The 19,816-nt window shown below is 39.8% G+C and overlaps 2 protein-coding genes across 5 annotated transcripts in view; one reads left to right on the top strand and one right to left on the bottom strand.

Moving 5' to 3' along the window:
- Positions 1-6,120: 6,120 nt before the first annotated feature.
- On the bottom strand, positions 6,121-9,125 carry LOC311297866 (serine/threonine-protein kinase pim-2-like; the record flags this gene model as incomplete). The annotated part of the gene is made up of 10 exons (XM_084420343.1): positions 6,121-6,244; positions 6,372-6,460; positions 6,706-6,882; positions 7,073-7,451; positions 7,542-7,592; positions 7,742-7,836; positions 7,912-8,004; positions 8,413-8,593; positions 8,749-8,816; positions 8,924-9,125. The coding sequence occupies 10 exons, from the start codon at positions 9,123-9,125 to the stop codon at positions 6,233-6,235; spliced, it is 1,347 nt and encodes a 448-aa protein (XP_084276469.1). The 3' UTR covers positions 6,121-6,232.
- Positions 9,126-15,187: 6,062 nt separating this feature from the next.
- abcb6b (ATP binding cassette subfamily B member 6 (LAN blood group) b) overlaps positions 15,188-19,816 on the top strand; it is a 32,419-nt gene continuing 27,790 nt past the window's right edge. The window contains exons 1-2 of one of the 4 annotated variants that reach the window (XM_084421351.1): positions 15,188-15,599; positions 16,983-17,181. In XM_084421351.1, coding sequence (XP_084277477.1) covers positions 15,510-15,599; positions 16,983-17,181 — 289 coding nt within the window. In that variant the 5' untranslated portion in view covers positions 15,188-15,509. The remainder of the gene's footprint in view (positions 15,600-16,982; positions 17,182-19,816) is intronic. The other 3 variants (XM_084421354.1, XM_084421352.1, XM_084421353.1) reach the window with 3 other exon arrangements.

Raw genomic sequence — 19,816 nt, 5'->3', positions numbered from 1 at the left:
CTCACTAATGGTTGCAGTGGTCTGATCCTCCACTTTCTGACCCTGACCTGAGCCACTGCTGTGAAGAGAGAGATGCTCTCCAGAACTCCAGTGAAGAGTGATCAGATCTACAGGCCTACTCTTCTTCCTCTGTCTCTCCTGACTATCACTTTCCTCACTACTAACAGGCTGATGATATACATAGAGCACATAGAAGAGATTTGACCCTGATTTCTTTCCATATCACAATAAACAAAGAACATTTAAAACAAATGCACAAAAAGGTGTCAAAACCATCCAAATATTAATATTCAAATTCATGTGTAGCTTATTAGGGCCAATACCTCAAACCAGTTCCGGGAAAGTGCTGGACTGTGGTGGACTGGAGCTGGAGGGGTTTGAACCTGCTGATCTGCAGGAGGAAGAACTTCAAAAATTATATTTTGAAATAATATGGTGTGGTCACTGGTCAAATATGGTAATTAATGACACTCCAGTGATATTCTCCAATGGTCATTTGATTTACCCTCAGACGTATCCATCCTCCTCCTCTTTCTCACTGGCATCTCATTTTCGGCGCTCTGATGGGAGTCGTGCTGAGCGCTAGAACTACGCTGTCTCTTCAGTGCCGGACGTCCATCATCTGGGCTCTGCTGGCTGTCTCTCTGCCACTCTCTCTCCCTGTGAGCCGGACCTGTGGGCACAGAAACATGTGGGCCTGGCATCCTTCAAACAGCAAGAAAAACAATACAAAATACAATATTTCTTGCTCCTCAGAAATACCCCTCCCAAAAAATAAATAAATAAATTAAACAAAACTCCAAACTCCCTCTAAAATAAGAAAACAACAATCAAATAGAGTCCTCAGAAATAATATGAAGTTTTAAAAAATACAACGATGTAACGTTAGGGGATAACGTTATATTCTCCGATCTCCTTCTGGAATAAAAGTTTCTTCTCTGAAATCTTCCGAACAGCTTCAAACTCTCAAGATCAGCACAGAAAATATTCAGCAAAAATCGAGTCGAGTCTCAGCCAGCAGACAGCGATCAAAGTGTTGATATTTGCAGACTTGCAGTCAGAATTCATATCACGCGTCCCCGTCGCCATAACAAATAAAATTTGAATCACTCATATGGACGCGCGCGGACGCGAGCGCGTGAGCGCACATCGAATCTGCAAACAAACCGAATCTGTTCATGCAGGACTGAATGTAATTATTAAATAACCATTTAACAAGTGATATTATAATGTATACTGCTTAGCTACAAAATGGAAGTTTAAAATTCAACCGTTAAAGCATGAAATAAGGTACCATGAATCAGTGAATTTGAGTTTGATGTGGCTATATTATCAGTAATATAATAATCATTCAAAAATGTAATCGTTAAAAAAAAAGCACCAGACATTTAAGTCAATTCGATTCAGAGATCAGTACTAATGTTGTCCACCAGAGGGAGCCACAGGATAGCAAATCCTTTAAGATCACAGTTTATAATAATTAAGTTATAATGCTAACTTTGTTTTAAATGGTTGATATAAAAACCTTTAGATTGTTAGATTTATTCAGATATACAGAAAAAGAAATGTAGGCTACATGTAATGAATATGTAATATAGTGTCTAATGTAATTGTCTAATGAGTTTATTAAATGACTTTTATGAGGTAAATGTAACAATGCTCTCAGGCTTTCTTAGTTTGAGACGAGACATGATTCGTTTATTCATGATAGTTTATTTAGAAATTAGTAACAAGAAAAAAAAAAGGTATTCAGTCAATAACCGCTTGAACTGAGGAGCTACAATGAGGTCGAAGGAGCTATTTGTTTAAATTTGATAATAATATTGACACAATTTGAAATCTGAAACTTTATAACAAGGCATAAAAGCAAATTGCGATTTATTGGATTGAAGGTGCACTAGGGGAGAGCAGGGCACAAAGTAACACTTTTTGACTTTCTCAGTTTGTGTAAATCTACTTAGGGTTCAGAGTATTTATTTTTTCCCACATTAATTTCCAAAGAATGGAAGTGAAATGTGACAACATGCCCCATAGGTGGGGTTCATGGTAACATGACCATATGACAGCTTAAAATGCTATCTGATCTAATCAAACAAACATACAAGACAAACTAAAATATTTTCTCAATAAAATACAATTATTAACTTTTTCATATAAAATAATGGCATTTTTTACTACGAACGCAGGAAAACACAGCTATACAACATAGTTCAAAACATTAATAATTAGTCATTTCTGAGCATTGACTCTCAGTCTTTATTCACCTTTTTCTCATGTTTTCTCAATAGAATTAAAAAAAGTATAGAATAGAATAGCATATTTCTAAAAGATTGTAACGCAGTGTGACAACATGCCCCACCTGCACAACTGGGATTTAATTTAAAAATGACTGACTTTAAGAATTGATATTCCTTCATAAAAATAAGAAGCGAATTGAAACTCTAAATATTGACGGGACAGTGACTAATAACCCTCAAGAAGTTGCACATTTCTGTGCTGATTTTTACTGTAATCTTTAACCATCAATATTATTCTGAAGAGGCAGCTACTTTTCTTGAATCTGTTCAAAATTGCAAGACTATTTCGGGTAATGATAGAAACCTCTGCTATAGTGAAATTACTTTATTAGAAGTTAATAACTCAATTATAGAACTTAAAAACAATAAATCACCCGGAACTGATGTGCTTATCGCAGAGATCTACAAACAGTTTTCTAAAGAATTATCACCTTTTTTACTTCAGGTCTTTGAAGAAAACATACAGACCACTCTTCAAAGTCAGACCACTCTTTAAACTCACCTTCACTCACAGAGCAAACAGAATAATATCTTGCCTTTTGTCTCGCTGTATAACCATATATGAAAATTATAATTTTTTATTATAATAAATGATTCAATATTATTATTGTTGTTTTTTTTTTCTGTATTTATGTGATTGTGTCTGAGTTTAGATGTGATTTATTTCATATTTATCACACATATCGAGCATTTAAAGGACAAGTTCGGTATTTTACACTTAAAGCCCTGTTTTCAGATCGTTTTCTGATGAAATATAACGGTTAAGATTGAAATTTCTGTGGTATAGCACCCCTCAAATTATTACACAAATTGTACCCTGCTAAAGCTTTTTTGAAAAGGTTTAAGTCAGATATAGACACAAGTTGTTCTTTCTGTGGCGCCCCTGATGAAACTGCTCCTCATATCTTCTGGGATTGTCCTCATACAACTATTTTGGGACGAATTTTCTCATTTTATTAACTGCAATGTGCTTCCGGGTTTCTCTTTGTTTGTTGTTCTCGGGTTTGTTAAGGATGTCATGTTTTGCTTCTTTAATATACATAAAGCTAAAACTAACGAATACTTTATTATTAATCTATTATTGCTCCTTGCAAATGAGCTATAAATTGCTATATGAAACCTGTGTGTATAGGCCCATGTATATATAAATTATGGATTTTATTATAATTTAATTGTATATAAGTATATACAAAATAAGGTGGTTAGAGGACCTGCCCCTCCTGAAGAATACAGAATTGTTTCCATATAAAGATAAAAGTGTTTGGAAAATGCTGAGGTGCAATAGGTGATTGTATACAAAAAAAATTGTGTTATGCTAGTTGAAAGTCTCCTCACGTCCTGATAGCAATCACAATGTTAAGCGGTCTAACACACATACCATTTCTCAAAATCAGGTACGCCAATATTGTTTATATAAAATATTATTTATTTTATTACAATAAAATTTATATAAAATGTATATACAATAATAGTTAATGAACAATAACAGCCATTATTCAAGAATACAAAGATGGTGTTCTCTGGAGATCCTTCGGAGAGGGCCTTGGCAGAAGCAGCTTTCACAGGAACTTCTGGGGCGGCTAAGAGAGGAATCCTGACGTTGCTCTTCACGTCTTATTCTGTGACCTGAAACAAACAAACAAAAAAGGTTACAGTCATAGATTACAATTAGAAGAAAACATTTTTAAAATCTATAAAATGAAAAGTGAATATAATTTTCAAAATCATTTGCAGCTGATCTTAGGCTCATTACCTTAAACCATTCATGTCGAAGGATTTTCCTCAAATAAATCCGTTGTCTTGGGCTTTCCTTCAGGAGGGATCGAATCAGGAGGCAGCATTCTGTGCAGAACGATAGAAGCGAGTCAGATTATTACCTTCAACTTTACACCTGCTGTCTTTGTATTAAGTATCAGGGGGAGGGATGGGGGGCCAGGTCCATGGAGGGAAACGGGGACAGGGAGTGACAGTTCATCTGGCGGCCAGGGCGAAGACGACAGTCCATCGGACAGCCAGGGCACTGGAACAGACACCACCGGCTCAGGAACTGGAACAGACACCACCGGCTCAGGAACTGGAACCGACACCACCGGCTCAGGAACTGGAACAGACACCACCGGCTCAGGAACAGGAACAGACACCACCGTCTCAGGAACAGACACCACCGGCTCAGGAACAGACACCACCCGCTCAGGAACAGACACCATCGGCTCAGGAACAGACACCACCGGCTCAGGAACAGGAACAGACACCACCGGCTCAGGAACAGGAACAGACACCACCGTCTCAGGAACAGACACCACCGGCTCAGGAACAGACACCACCCGCTCAGGAACAGACACCACCGGCTCAGGAACAGACACCACCGGCTCAGGAACAGACACCACCGGCTCAGGAACAGACACCACCGGCTCAGGAACTGGAACCAACACCACCGGCTCAGGAACAGGAACAGACACCACCGGCTCAGGAACAGACACCACCGGCTCAGGAACAGACACCACCCGCTCAGGAACAGACACCACCGGCTCAGGAACAGACACCACCGGCTCAGGAACAGACACCACCGGCTCAGGAACAGACACCACCGGCTCAGGAACAGACACCACCCGCTCAGGAACAGACACCACCGGCTCAGGAACAGACACCACCCGCTCAGGAACAGACACCACCGGCTCAGGAACAGACACCACCGGCTCAGGAACAGACACCACCGGCTCAGGAACAGACACCACCCGCTCAGGAACAGACACCACCGGCTCAGGAACAGACACCACCGGCTCAGGAACAGACACCACCGGCTCAGGAACAGACACCTCCGGCTCAGGAACAGACACCACCCGCTCAGGAACAGACACCACCGGCTCAGGAACAGACACCACCGGCTCAGGAACAGACACCACCCGCTCAGGAACAGACACCACCGGCTCAGGAACAGACACCATCGGCTCAGGAACAGACACCATCGGCTCAGCGGCGGTCATCAAGACACAGGCTCGGCAGACGTGATGTGAACAGGCTCGGCGGCGGCCATCTTGTCCGAAGACACAGGCTCGGCAGGCATGACATGAACAGTCTCGGCGGCGGCCATCTTGTCCGAAGACACAGGCTCGGCAGACGTGACGTGAACAGGCTCGGCGGCGGCCATCTTGTCCGAAGACACAGGCTCGGCAGGCGTGACGTGAACAGGCTCGGCGGCGGCCATCTTGTCCGAAGACACAGGCTCGGCAGACGTGACCGGTCGCTGGGGTGGCGCCGGCAGGGCGAGCCGCTTGGGCGGGGCCGGCAGAGCAGGAAGCCTGGGCGGTGCGTCAGTGACGGCAGTCACCTCCGGGATGGTCTCCGTGTTAGGAGCCACCGGACAATCAGCTAAAGAGGCCCTTTTCCTCCGTCTCCGGACCACCGGAGTCGAGACTACCGAACCCGGGACCACCGGAACTGGGACCACCGGACTCGGGACCACCGGAACTGTCACGGAGGGCATCTTCCTTCTCCTCCTCCGTGTTCGAGAGCGAGTGGATGCTGCTGTCTCCCCGGAATCTACCGGGAACGCGGCACTCTGCTCAGTGAGACGATCCCACCAAGTGAAACATTCAAATAAGGTCATCTGAGGCTCCGCCTCTGGTTCTTTGGGGAGACTGGAGGTCTTGTCCCTCCTCCGCTGTTTCTGATGGCTATGTGCAGGCTCTGGGCTGGACGGAAACCACGGCGAACAAAGCTCTGGGCTGGGCGGAGTCAGCGGCGGATGGGGCTCTTTATATAAAATTTATATAAAATGTATATACAATAATAGTTCATGAACAATAACAGCCATTATTCAAGAATACAAAGATGGTGTTCTCTGGAGATCCTTCGGAGAGGGCCGTGGCAGAAGCAGCTTTCACAGGAACTTCTGGGGCGGCTAAGAGAGGAATCCTGACGTTGCTCTTCACGTCTTATTCTGTGACCTGAAACAAACAAACAAAAAAGGTTACAGTCATAGATTACAATTAGAAGAAAACATTTTTAAAATCTTTAAAATGAAAAGTGAATATAATCTTCAAAATCATTTGCAGCTGATCTTAGGCTCATTACCTTAAACCATTCATGTCGAAGGATTTTCCTCAAATAAATCCGTTGTCTTGGGCTTTCCTTCAGGAGGGATCGAATCAGGAGGCAGCATTCTGTGCAGAACGACAGAAGCGAGTCAGATTATTACCTTCAACTTTACACCTGCTGTCTTTGTATTAAGCTGTAAGATTCGACTATTCTATAAAGTACGGTCAGAAAATCAGAAGAAATGCTTGTATTATCCAATATCTATCTTCTATACAGCCACTTGGCTCAGGTGTTACTTTTTCGTACTTTCTTTGTTTTGTATGATTTAAATTACAGTTGGTCTTCTTTGTTGTGATGAATGCCATCTTACCGTTGGACAAGCCAGGATCAGACCAGATGTCTATGTCAATCATTTGCCTGTCTATTGGTTCTGGAAAGCGTCCACACACCAACAGGAATAAGAGCACTCCCAGAGACCACACGGTAGCTGGTTTCCCGTGGTACTTGCCCTCTGCGCAGTTCTCAGGTGGGCGGTAGGATAGAGTGCCTGCAGAAAAAAGATTTGTCTGATGGGTAAGAACCATAGCATGAAATACCATAGCATGTGGTAAAAACATCTGGTGTTTTTAATTAAAAAAAATGCTGCCTCAAATGTGAGATATGGTTTAATATGATTCCAATTGAACTAGTCACTAGAACTTAAGTCCCAAACTACAGGTTTGATTCATAATTCATACCACAGAAACTTTCATAGCCAGATTCCTGCAGGAGATCCCCGCACCCGAAGTCGATCAGTTTGACCTCAAGCGTTTCTGTGTTGACCAGCAGGTTCTCCAGCTTAACATCCCGGTGGAACACTCCACGGCGACAGCACATATGAGCAGCCAGTGTTGCCTGCGCCATGATAGACCGCGCTGTGTCCTCATCTAGGATGCCGTCGTGACGATTCCAAAAATGCCACAGATCTTCACAGGGTGAGGGACGCTCCAAGACCATGATATATTGGTCAGGCTGGTCCTGCCAGTCCAGCAACTCAATGATCTCTGAGACTTTGGGGCCCCTATTAGCCAAGATTAATAGGCCGACCTCTAATGGTAAGGGTGCGGGATGTCCAGGCTGGAAGAAAGATCATTATTATATGAAGGTGTTGTCATTATGTTTACATATTTTAATTTGAAAACAACATAGTGAGTGTAGGCTACTTACAATGTTGATGTATTTCAGGTTCTGCGGCTTTGTGGCAATTTTCACTGCCACCTGATCAAGCAAAAAAACAAAAAAACATTGTTACATTTCTAACATGTCAAATGCAGTAAATAGTGGGAAAATATACACAAAAAGACTTGAAATGGATGTAGTGAGACAAAATAATTTGCTGGCTAAATATGGTAAGAAAATGACGATACCTCAAGGCCATCCTCCAAGCGTTTCCCTTCATAAACAGAGCCGAATGATCCCTCACCAAGCATGCTGCCCATCTCATACCGGCTCAGAATGTTGTCTGCAAAAAGATGATTCAATTTAGTTGCATGGACAGCAGTGAGTTTAATGTTTGAGGTCATGGCCGTAAACTCACCCTCAGTTGTCTCGTCCGCTCTGTTGTTGTGACCTGGTGCTGGACCGACTGGACTGTGATGGACTGGAGCTGGAGGGGTTCGAACCTGATGATCTTCAAGACCACCGGATAGAGCAAGGAATATCAAACAAAAGCATGTTTAAATGCAATAAAAAAATATGAAACACTGCATAGTCATATTATGGTGATTCTTCAGTTACTACATGAATTCTTAAAATAAAACAAAAAGTTCTGTTAAATATTTAAGACATGTCCTGGAAAAAATCATAACTTTGATCAAACTTTGGGATTTTGATATAGGTGTGAATTTGTAACATATGGTAATTAATGGCACTTCATCCAAGGGAACAGAAAAATTCCCTTAATTAATTCAGTTCCCATGAATGGCACGTTTTCCATTAATGGATACTCATATCTAGCTGAAAATGATGTAGACTATATGATGTACAGAGCACTAATAAACAGAGCATTTACACATTGTCAACTGGTCATTGGATTTACCCTCAGCGTGTCTCTCACTAATGGTTGCAGTGGTCTGATCCTCCACTTTCTGACCCTGACCTGAGCCACTGCTGTGAAGAGAGAGATGCTCTCCAGAACTCCAGTGAAGAGTGATCAGATCTACAGACCTACTCTTCTTCCTCTGTCTCTCCTGACTATCACTTTCCTCACTACTAACAGGCTGATGATATACATAGAGCACATAGAAGAGATTTGACCCTGATTTCTTTCCATATCACAATAAACAAAGAACATTTAAAACAAATGCACAAAAAGGTGTCAAAATCATCCAAATATTAATATTCAAATTCATGTGTAGCTTATTAGGGCCAATACCTCAAACCAGTTCCGGGAAAGTGCTGGACTGTGGTGGACTGGAGCTGGAGGGGTTTGAACCTGCTGATCTGCAGGAGGAAGAACTTCAAAAATTATATTTTGATATAATATGGTGTGGTCAAATATGGTAATTAATGACACTCCAGTGATATTCTCCAATGGTCATTTGATTTACCCTCAGACGTATCCATCCTCCTCCTCCTCTTTCTCACTGGCATCTCATTTTCGGCGCTCTGATGGGAGTCGTGCTGAGCGCTAGAACTACGCTGTCTCTTCAGTGCCGGACGTCCATCATCTGGGCTCTGCTGGCTGTCTCTCTGCCACTCTCTCTCCCTGTGAGCCGGACCTGTGGGCACAGAAACATGTGGGCCTGGCATCCTTCAAACAGCAAGAAAAACAATACAAAATACAATACAATGCTCCTCAGAAATACCCCTCCCAAAAAATAAATAAATAAATTAAACAAAACTCCAAACTCCCTCTAAAATAAGAAAACAACAATCAAATAGAGTCCTCAGAAATAATATGAAGTTTTAAAAAATACAACGATGTAACGTTAGGGGATAACGTTATATTCTCCGATCTCCTTCTGGAATAAAAGTTTCTTCTCTGAAATCCTCCGAACAGCTTCAAACTCTCAAGATCAGCACAGAAAATATTCAGCAAAAATCGAGTCGAGTCTCAGCCAGCAGACAGCGATCAAAGTGTTGATATTTGCAGACTTGCAGTCAGAATTCATATCACGCGTCCCCGTCGCCATAACAAATAAAATTTGAATCACTCATATGGACGCGCGCGGACGCGAGCGCGTGAGCGCACATCGAATCTGCAAACAAACCGAATCTGTTCATGCAGGACTGAATGTAATTATTAAATAACCATTTAACAAGTGATATTATAATGTATACTGCTTAGCTACAAAATGGAAGTTTAAAATTCAACCGTTAAAGCATGAAATAAGGTACCATGAATCAGTGAATTTGAGTTTGATGTGGCTATATTATCAGTAATATAATAATCATTAAAAAATGTAATCGTTAAAAAAAAAGCACCAGACATTTAAGTCAATTCGATTCAGAGATCAGTACTAATGTTGTCCACCAGAGGGATTCACAGGATAGCAAATCCTTTAAGATCACAGTTAATAATAATTAAGTTATAATGCTAACTTTGTTTTAAATGGTTGATATAAAAACTTTTAGATTGTTAGATTTATTCAGATATACAGAAAAAGAAATGTACTGAATGTGTGAATGACTTTTATGAGGTAAATGTAACATTGCTCTCAAGCTTTCTTAGTTTGAGTGATTACAGGAGACATGATTAGTTTATTCATGATAGTTTATTTAGAAATTAGTAAAAAGGAAGAAATGGTATTCAGTTAAGAACCGCTTAACTACAACACGCAACATTAAAAATGTCAAAATGGTATTTATTGTTTAAATTTGATAATATTATTGACATAATTTGAAATCTGAAACTTTATAACAAAGCACAAAAGCAAATTGCGATTTATTGGATAGAAGGTGCACTACAATGTTCTGCTCGTTCATCAACTAAAAATGACTGACTAAAAGTTTGATTCTTCCAATTTAAGAATTGATATTCCTTCATAAAAATGAGAATTAGTTATTTTTACCCAGCCCTATTTTGAATCAATAATCATATGGATCACGCAAAACAAAAACGCAGAATGGATCAATTATATTTTCTATAATCAGCAGAGATTTATTGTGATGCTTTATCTGAAGTAGAATGACTTTTGTTTGGAGATCAGTGTTGCACTTTTACCAAATAATACTGCGCAGGGAGGAACATTTAGCGAATACAATTGATTCAAAAAAGCTTAAGAGCAGAAGTTAAGGAAAACTTGATTCAAAGTTTGGAGAATTATGAGCATGGTTTGCTAAATTAGGAATGTTTTTTGGAGTTGCAATATTGAAAGGGGGTTATTCTTCTGTTGTGTACTTCCCATATTAAGATCACTAGTTGTCAAAACCACAGTTAAACAAATGGAAATGCTGAAATATCAAGATGAGGAAAACTAATTTAGAGGGCAGCCAAATCATATATTATTAAAATTAGGCTTATAAACTTAACTGATATTCACAAACTTTGAATGCTGATTCAAGTACCTCTAATGAGGACGAAGAACATGATTGATGAGCCTAACCCCTCCCCAAGGGTGACCCTCTACGATGTGCAAAGTGTCTGGGTCAAAGATCTCTACACCGCAAGAAAAACTTTTAATAGTATAATGGATTTTATGTTTGACATACTCTACATAACTGTGATAATAACAGGCAATGCTGAACCAAGTGTATACACATATAACAATGTTTAATTTTTGATTAGGGAGTGAAGAATCTTTTATTCTGTCCATTGAAAGAAAGAAAAATGTATGGAGAGAGATGTTTGGTTCTTATGCTCCTCCAGAGTGTGGTGGCATAATCTAGTCCAGTGTTCTTCAACCCTGCTCCTGAAGGACCCCCAACACTGCACGTTTTCTTTGTCTCCCTAATCAAACACATGCACCTGATTCAACTCATCAGCTCATCACATGGGTTAATGAGCTGATGAGTTGAATCAGATGTGTTTGATTAGGGAGACAAAGAAAAACGTGCAGTATTGGGGGTCCTTAAGGATCTAGTCATTGGAAAGGAGAATGGGTGACTCAGTTTAGTCACTAGGTAGCATAACTGAGCGCTCTGGAAAAGGCCCAGAGGAGGGAATGTGGAAGATTTTATTATTTAGAAAATAAGTAATTTAGCTATATATTTGTACACTATTATTTCCTCTGTGTGTGACTTTGGCTTGACTTTCTGAAGCCTTAAGGCAGGCCTGGAATGTTGCTTGCAGCAGAGAATTATATTCTAGTATTCGTCACATGCAAATCATTTACCCAAAAATATCTATAGGGTGTGTTACCATCTTTGGAAAAGGATGTATGGTATATATATGTGTGAGCGGAGCAAAAATCTGGAGCGACCTTCTGCAGAAGGTGCTCGGCTTTGTTGGAAAATAAAGTCTAATATTTCTGGCATCAAAGATCTCCGAGAAGTGATTTCACAAAAGAGAGAAATCACAATACGAGGTGGAAGTCACAGATGTGAAAAGGCATTGTTGCTCTAGGATTTGGTGCTGGAGGACATTAGCTGACCCTTGCAGTGCCCAGCCTTATCTGGGCCCGGTTTCCCGATAACGCTCACTCTTAGCGCGCTAAGAGAGCTCGAAAGATATATCTTACCAAAGGTGTTTATGTTCCTAAGTGTGTTCCCCGAACCATACCTTAGGAAGCTGCTTAAGATATACCTTCTTATGTGCGACGTTACCCGGCGCTGTCCGTGGCGATGGTGCTGAATTGTTTGATATCGATGGCTCGATAATCAATTATTCTCTCGTGCAGGGGCTGTTTATGTGAGAAAGCGGTGATCTTTATAAATGAAGCACTTCAGAAATAGTTGAAATATAATAATATAATAAAAAATCTAACAACAATCAGTGTAATGACAATTTTATTCTTTGCATGAAAACACTTGAATTAGCCTAATTTAATACTGTCTGGGTGTATTAAAACTTCAGAATTATATTCATAGAGACCTGCAACAGTGATAAGGTAAAGCTAAGAGTGGTCCAGACCAACCTTACGAAAGTGTGACTTACAAAAGATATACTTAGCGTACGAACGTTTCGGGAACCGTCCCATAAGGTTAAGAGAGAGGTTAAGGAATAGGTTAAGAACTACTTAGAGATAAGAACGCTTTGGGAAACCGGGCCCTGGTCCTTATAGCAGCTGGCCCGCCTATTGGGCCGAAGCACACTGGCTCCATGGGGATGATCAAGTGGTGATGATCAGAGCCTATAAGCAATAATGGCTGAACCTGGGAAAAGGCATGAAGAGGCAGTCCTTTGAGATGCTGGTATTTCCTTTGCAGAAGGGTAACTGGATGTGAATGTTTGGCCAAGCCCAAATTCTCAGCTTTAAAGGAACTCGTTATATCTTGAACCTTTTGCTTGGCTGAAATGCTGGGGACAGAGTGAAAGATACTCTTGTTCAATGTTCAATTTATTTATAAAGCACATATTAAGACTATAGTGTCTTCATCATGGGCTCCACCGCAGAGCGGTAGATGTCCTGGTAGGCCTCTACGCTGTAGCCGTGGATGGAGATAGGCTCATCCTGCTGACGCACGTCCACTGAAGAGACTGAGACTGCTGGACGGATGTCAGGAAGGACAGCAGCGTTCTTCAAGTAGCGCTCCTCCAAACCTGTGGGTCTTTGAGCTCTGGCAGAGATACAGCTGTAAATGTGATCTAACCTGACTACTGTTACAGCCGCCAGCTGTGAAAGCTCACAGGGGTCCGGACTGGAAGAGACGTCCTCCACCAAGAATCCCCTCATGTGTGTGGGAAGAGCCCTGGTTCTTCTTGGGCGACGCTGCTCCATGATGTTGACTGGAAAAACACTTTCCAAACTGGACAAATTGATGAATCTTATCAAATTGTAGAGATGTAAAAGAGCTTGTAGCATGTGTGAACAGGTATCAAGGCTTCAGAAACAGTTGTGTTGATTTCAAATATCAACTCAAGCTGATGTTGAGGATCGTTTAAAAAAACACTTGAAATCAGCAGTAGGTCAATTAGAGCAGCATGAGCTCTATGTTACATGTAGACCTATTTGCCTCTATACCATTATTATCTTCATTCACAGTTAGGCCTATATTTTTCATCTTTGTTGAAGAGGTGTTTGTTAAGGCCAGCATCATTATTAGGAACTGCTCTAAATTAGTGGTTCATGAATGAATCTATGTGTGTTGAATGAATCTTTTAGTGAATGAATCATTCTGACTCATATTGTTTGTTCACTAAAGTCTCTTATTTTTAAAGTGCACAACTCTAGTGCCTTTTCCTGCCTCCACAGACTGACTAAAACATCATGTGCATGTGGCTTATGAAGCATTTCATTGTTTGTGAATCTACTGAATGAATAGTAGCCTACGACTTTTTAGTCTGAACGAGACAATCTTGTTTGTGAATGAAGATACATCCTATATATACATATTTCTGTTAACTTTTGTAGAAATAAAATTGTTTTAGCTGACAAATTAAAGAAAAACTAGATGCTAAACTAGATAACTTTTTTTTTTTTACTTGTAAATCAATACATTCTCATAATAAATAAGTGTCAGACTGATTTTTAACCTCTTTAATCTTCTGTCTAGATTAGGCTAAACCCCCATGTAGCCTATTTTGACAAGTCGGATGGATCATATTTAGAAAAAAATAATAGTTAAACGATAATTGAAAAGGAGGTTTGAGAGGGATGTGTACAGTAGGTGGCTGGCTTGAGATGTGTGTCGGTAAGAACAGTCCAGTCCAGTCACTTTAATTACACAACGTCTTTATTAGGTATGTGTATGTGTGTGGTTTCTAGGAGGGAAAAGGATATGGGATACAATTAGCTCCATAATGCCACAATACAAGACCACAATTCATCTGAATGACAATCAAACATTCGTACAAGAACTTAGAATGCAGGAAATTAGCTAGCCTACAAAGTCAATACATACATTTTCTCTGCCCCGTAATTAAAAAAACTGGTAATGCCTATAAATACTCAAATGCACATTCTTACAATTACCACAGTGAGTCACATGAGCAATATAAACCAAGTTAAACTGTTCAATCTAACAGTAGAAACGTATGGAACTTAAATAGTTCAATAACACGCACACAAGGCAGGAGACATGTCATTTCCAGCAGCAACACACAAGGATTTCTCCATGTGGCATGAACAAAAGGAAGGGGCTGTGTGTACAGGTGCTGCTGTCTAATGAAGTCTGTGGCTGATTGAGGCTAATTAGTTGAAGGTGTGGTGAACTGCATGGGGAACTGAGTGGCAAAGAAAAATGGGGCGTGGCAACTGCAGGACAGAGAGGAAAACTTCCAAACAATAATTCATCGATCAGCAGGCTACTTTTACTTTTAATATAGTACTTTTTACTTTTACTTTTAACTACATTAAAAGGTAACTTTTGTAATTTTACTAAATATTATAGCATTACTTATTATGATCAAAATCTATATATAATCTTAGCTATAATATAATACAAGGCACGCGACCCTGCTCTCTCATGTGATACTTGTTACGTTTCTCGGCGCTGTTAAGGATGGACCAATCACAGTCCTTTACAATTAATTGGTTACTCATTTTTACATATCATTTTATAGTAATTGCTATGGTGCATTTCATTTTACATTTCAGTTACCAATCCGTGGAATTAGAATTCATTTAAAATATTATACATTGTAGATTACACACAACTTTATTAAACCAAAAAAGCCGTGTGATTTGATTGAGAATCTGCCTTTATGAGCCGCATAGCGCCCTCTAGAGGAACATTATTTTAGAAATCGCAAGCAAAGCAACATTTGCTGCTCGAAACGAAAACTATTCTTTTACACAACCTAAGAGAGGAGAACAGTCTTTTCGGTGGTTAAAAGCGTCAGCGTTTTCATTTAACACATGAGGCACATGACCACAAGTCTATCGGTCATGTGAACAGTGAAAGTTTCTCATATGATACGCAGAGCGTTTCCCGTTCAGCTGAATACACACGGTCAGTATAGAAAACAGTACACGCGCACACATGCACTTTAAATCCTAATGTTAGCACAAATCCTTTGACTGAATACACTCGATGGAATAATGCATTCAGACTGTATTTGTGAGAGCTTGGTTGTTTATACGAAGTCAAACAATGGCAAACAAGTACTCTAAACGACGAACGAAACAAAATGCACTGGGAAATGAAACCGAGCAAGAAGCATCATTTGCCCTGACCGTAGAGGTAAGAATAACATTCCGTCGTCTGCCGCTTTTTTTTAAACCCTTGTGCATCAATTTAAAAATGTTACTCTGACTGAGGTACATCGAGGACAAAAATGTCCATGTCAAATTTTTTTGAAGCTTTGGAGCACATAAGTTATTTGTTTGGTCTAATTTTAAAGTTTTGTTGAAGTAAAAAACAACTAGAAAATCCAAGCCATAAATCTAAACAAGTTGTGTTCTAAATTTGAGGTTTATATCTCGAAATTTTTTTAGCTTTCAGTAAGATTTTGTTTGTGTGCAGTTCCAATTTCCCCCACTGGATGCCAGCAAAGCTCCACTGGTACACACAGTGGTTGGTTTTGTGAATTGCAGTACAGTAGAGTTTTTCTCTCTTAAATATTACACGCGCACACACACACAATTTTTTTATTTCACGCACACGAACCACATTCTGACATCCATACCAACACACCCACACAATTATAGCTGCATAATTTATCCAATTGGCTCTATTATACGCAGACGCAGAAACCAGGAAAAACTTTTCCGAAAAAGCGAGTTTATGCTTTACAGGTGTGATGGATTTTTTAATGAATCATAACTAAAATGTCTTTTTCTTGCAGGAACAACATTTATATACTTTTGAATCTTAAATGTTTCCAAACCCTTTGGCCGAAAACTCGTGACTTTGAGTGTGTGAGTGTAAAAATAACAAATATGGGAAATGAAATTAGACAGATGTCTAGGTTTGAAAACTTGTGATTAACAATGAAGTAATCAAGAAAACAGAGTTTGCTTCTACCTAGTACCAGAAGGGTTTGCCTATGAAGAACCAATCAAATTGTAGGGAAATTATGTAATGTATCGTGTCACTTTTGCTATGCTCCTGTTCTATAAAAACTGTTGAATTCCTTTTGCAGGTGGGTTTCTCTCTGAAATTTGTCTGAGATCCTCCGGCCGTGATTAAAGCATATTCGAAGGCATTGTCTGAAGTCTGTTTAGTTATTGCAAGTTAGATAGTGGAACAAGTTACAGGTTAGACACTAAAGACCTTATTCCCGAGTGAATAATAGTGTCAATAGGGGGCGAGACCTCATTTGACTCATCTGGTAAAAAAATAAGAATTTTTTGAAGCCTTGCCAACAGAATGAAAGCCTATTAACAAAGACTGTATCATTATAGTTAAATGGCCCTGGGATTAAAAATTGCCGTCTTAATGGGTTTCGAAGTGTAATTATTCTGTGTACCTAATGTAAAATAGATTTATTAAAGGAAATAGTAAAATTCCAATAAAAATACATACTTACACAGGCAAAAAGACAAAAATGTCCATAAGGACGCCCAAGGGTTAATTGTATTTTATTTTATTCTTTTGTTTTAAATTATTTTTACTCTTCAACAGAAGCCTCAAAGACAAGGCCCTGTGGAGGTGATCTCTGGCTCAGCATGGCAGGACTTCAGGAGGAAAGTGTGTCTGCTGGTGCCATTCATGTGGCCCAGAGGAAGTGTGCGGCTGCAGGCTCTGGTGATTCTGTGTGTTGGGCTGCTTGGTCTCGAGCGCGTCATCAATGTGTTCGTACCCATTTACAGCAGGAACATCGGTGAGACTAGACTCTTCAGCTATGCATTTAGAATTCAATCAAATGTATTTATTAATTTAACCGTCATTCCACAGCAGGGACAAAAATGCCCCACCTTAAAGCAGACCTTGAATTAATGTATTTTTTCGTGATACTCTCTTCTTTGTCTATATTAGTTAAGGGTTTAAAATACAGTAAAAACAATAATATTGTAAAATTGCAATTTAAAATAACTGTTTTCTGTTTAAAATACATTTTAAATGTACTTTATTCCTGTGATGGCAAAGCTGGATTTTCAGCATCATTACTCCAGTCTTCAGTGTCACACAGTGACAATTCAGTGTCGGAAACCGTGATACAATTGTGGTCTTTAATGAATAGAAAGTTCAAAAGAACAGCACTTACTGGCTAATTATTGAAAAAGTGAAAATGATGTTCTGTCTTGAGTTATTTACAGCTACTTTTATATTTGTATTTTGTATATTGTTTTAACAAAGCCAGTTGGTTCAATTGACATAAATGGATGAAATACTATATACTTGAAGGAAAAAAAGTCCACATAAAGATAATAAAAAATACTAATTTATATGGGGCAAATATTAATAATGAATAATAAAAAAAAAAAAAAAATGACATTGCCCAGATATTACTGTTGTTGTTTTACAATTGCTACGATGCATTTTTCAAAACTTGTCACTTTTTCAAAACTCTTCACACAGTTCCCCTAAACAACTTGGCACAGCAGTTCATTTCACATCCAAAATGCACTAAAACTACAAAAACACTTTATTAATGTCTGAAATCAAGCCATTCTTCCATAACACTAAAAGGTTGTCACCCAGCAAACGCGCTTTGTCATTCATAAAACACTGTCACTACCTAACACACACTACCTAAAAACACTACCAGGTAGCAATACACTGGATCTCTCTGCTGTTTATAACTCACTGCAATATGTTACATGGTCAATGTTTACATTCAAGTACAACATTTTTCCCACGTTTTCCCCAAATGAAATTGAACGACTAAAACTTATAGGTGTTTAGCTACATCTAATTGTTTTAATAGTATTTCAAAGTTGTTGTTTTTTAGATTCAGAATATATTTCAGTATGTTGTTGTGCTCACTGTGTGAAGAGTTTTGAAAACTGACCTAAGTATTGAGAAATCCTAAGTATTGAGTCCTAGCAAATGTAAACAAAAAAACAACAGCTGGAATCTAGAAATCTATCCTAGGGATTGTGAAAAAACTGTACATCTAAAGACCCTTTCACTTTTTGTTGCATTACCACACGTGACCAGTAGAGGACAGCATCTTTTAGCATTTGCCCTGTTACCTGGGAAAATGGGAGCTGCGTTTTTTCCCCCCAGATGATCAGTAGTTTTTTGTGCATTAATGAATAAATGATTTAACTTGTTTGCAGAAATAATTGGAAAGGCGTGCAACTGTGCTGAGGCCATTTTAGTTTAGAAAAGGGTATAACAGATACATAATTAAAATGTTACATGTATAAAATAGCTAAAAACGGAGATAATGGTTGATGAAGAACTATATGTAAAGGCAGCTTTGAAGCAAGTCAAGAATGCATATGCGGGAGCATGCTTGTGAAGTCAGATTGCCCCTCCTTTGCCAGTTTTCTCAGCCCCTTGTTGTTGTGGGCCAGCTGGATGGGTGAGCAGCCCCCAAAACCTCCCAGAGAAGTCAAAGCCTTTGGTTCACATAAGCCGAGAAGTATCGAACTTCCACAAAAGAAACGTGGGACAAAACCCAACTATGCTAAACTCTTCTGTGGCTCAAGACTTTGTTTCCACCCTTCATTCTGTCTCTTTTTCTTCTTTCTTTCGCCCCCCATTTTTGAAATTCCCTGTCTCGATTCATTTATTCATTCTCTCTTATCATCCTCGCTCTTTAAGTGTACGCTGTTCATTTGATCTCTTCCTGAAGTCGGTGGTGTGTATGTGCATTATCAGAGACGAGTAACAGCTTTGCATTTGGAGGCACATGAAAGCCACGCTGGGAGAAAAGTTAGCTTTTGTGTGGCAGAGAGAGATTGAGAGGGGTAATAGGGGAGGTCACCAACCCTGCCAGTCACGATTAGGGGGCATTAGGGGCTTTTAGCCGAGTTAACACGCTGGTACAAGGGCCTTTTTGTCCGCAGCTCTTTCTGCCCCTATGCCAAGGATAAAAATCAGCTCTCTCACCATCCAGTTCTACTCCCCCAGCTCAAGAGAGAGGAAGAGAGTTTTTGCTTTTGCCCTGGGCATTTTCTTTTATTGTTTTGATTTTCTTTTTCTTCAACCCTCCACCTTTTCTTTCCTCATTCGGTTCCGAGCGCACGATCAAAACGGCCATGAATGTAAATTAATCGCATTGAGGATCTTTCTCAGCTCCCAGGACAGACCAATGTGTTTGCTCTTTAGATGCATTATGCTGTGGCTCCTGGCTCAAGACGGCATCCCTTTGGATGTGTTGTTGTGGATTCACGTAAAAGTCAGTGAGTTAGCGGTTTTGGGCAGTTGTTAAATTTTGGTGTGTTGAACTGAAGTCATGTAGTTATGCATGACTCAGGATGTTAAAGTTTTATTGTCCGTGTGTGATTAAAGGGAAGATGTTCTGCACACACTCATTATTAATAGGAAAACACAGCGAAATGTGT

Source organism: Rutilus rutilus (genome assembly GCF_951802725.1).
Source record: "Rutilus rutilus genome assembly, chromosome: 10".
NCBI lineage: Eukaryota > Metazoa > Chordata > Actinopteri > Cypriniformes > Leuciscidae > Rutilus > Rutilus rutilus.
The sequence above is the reverse complement of the archived record's forward strand: the minus strand, read 5'-3'. Positions and strand labels throughout refer to the sequence as shown.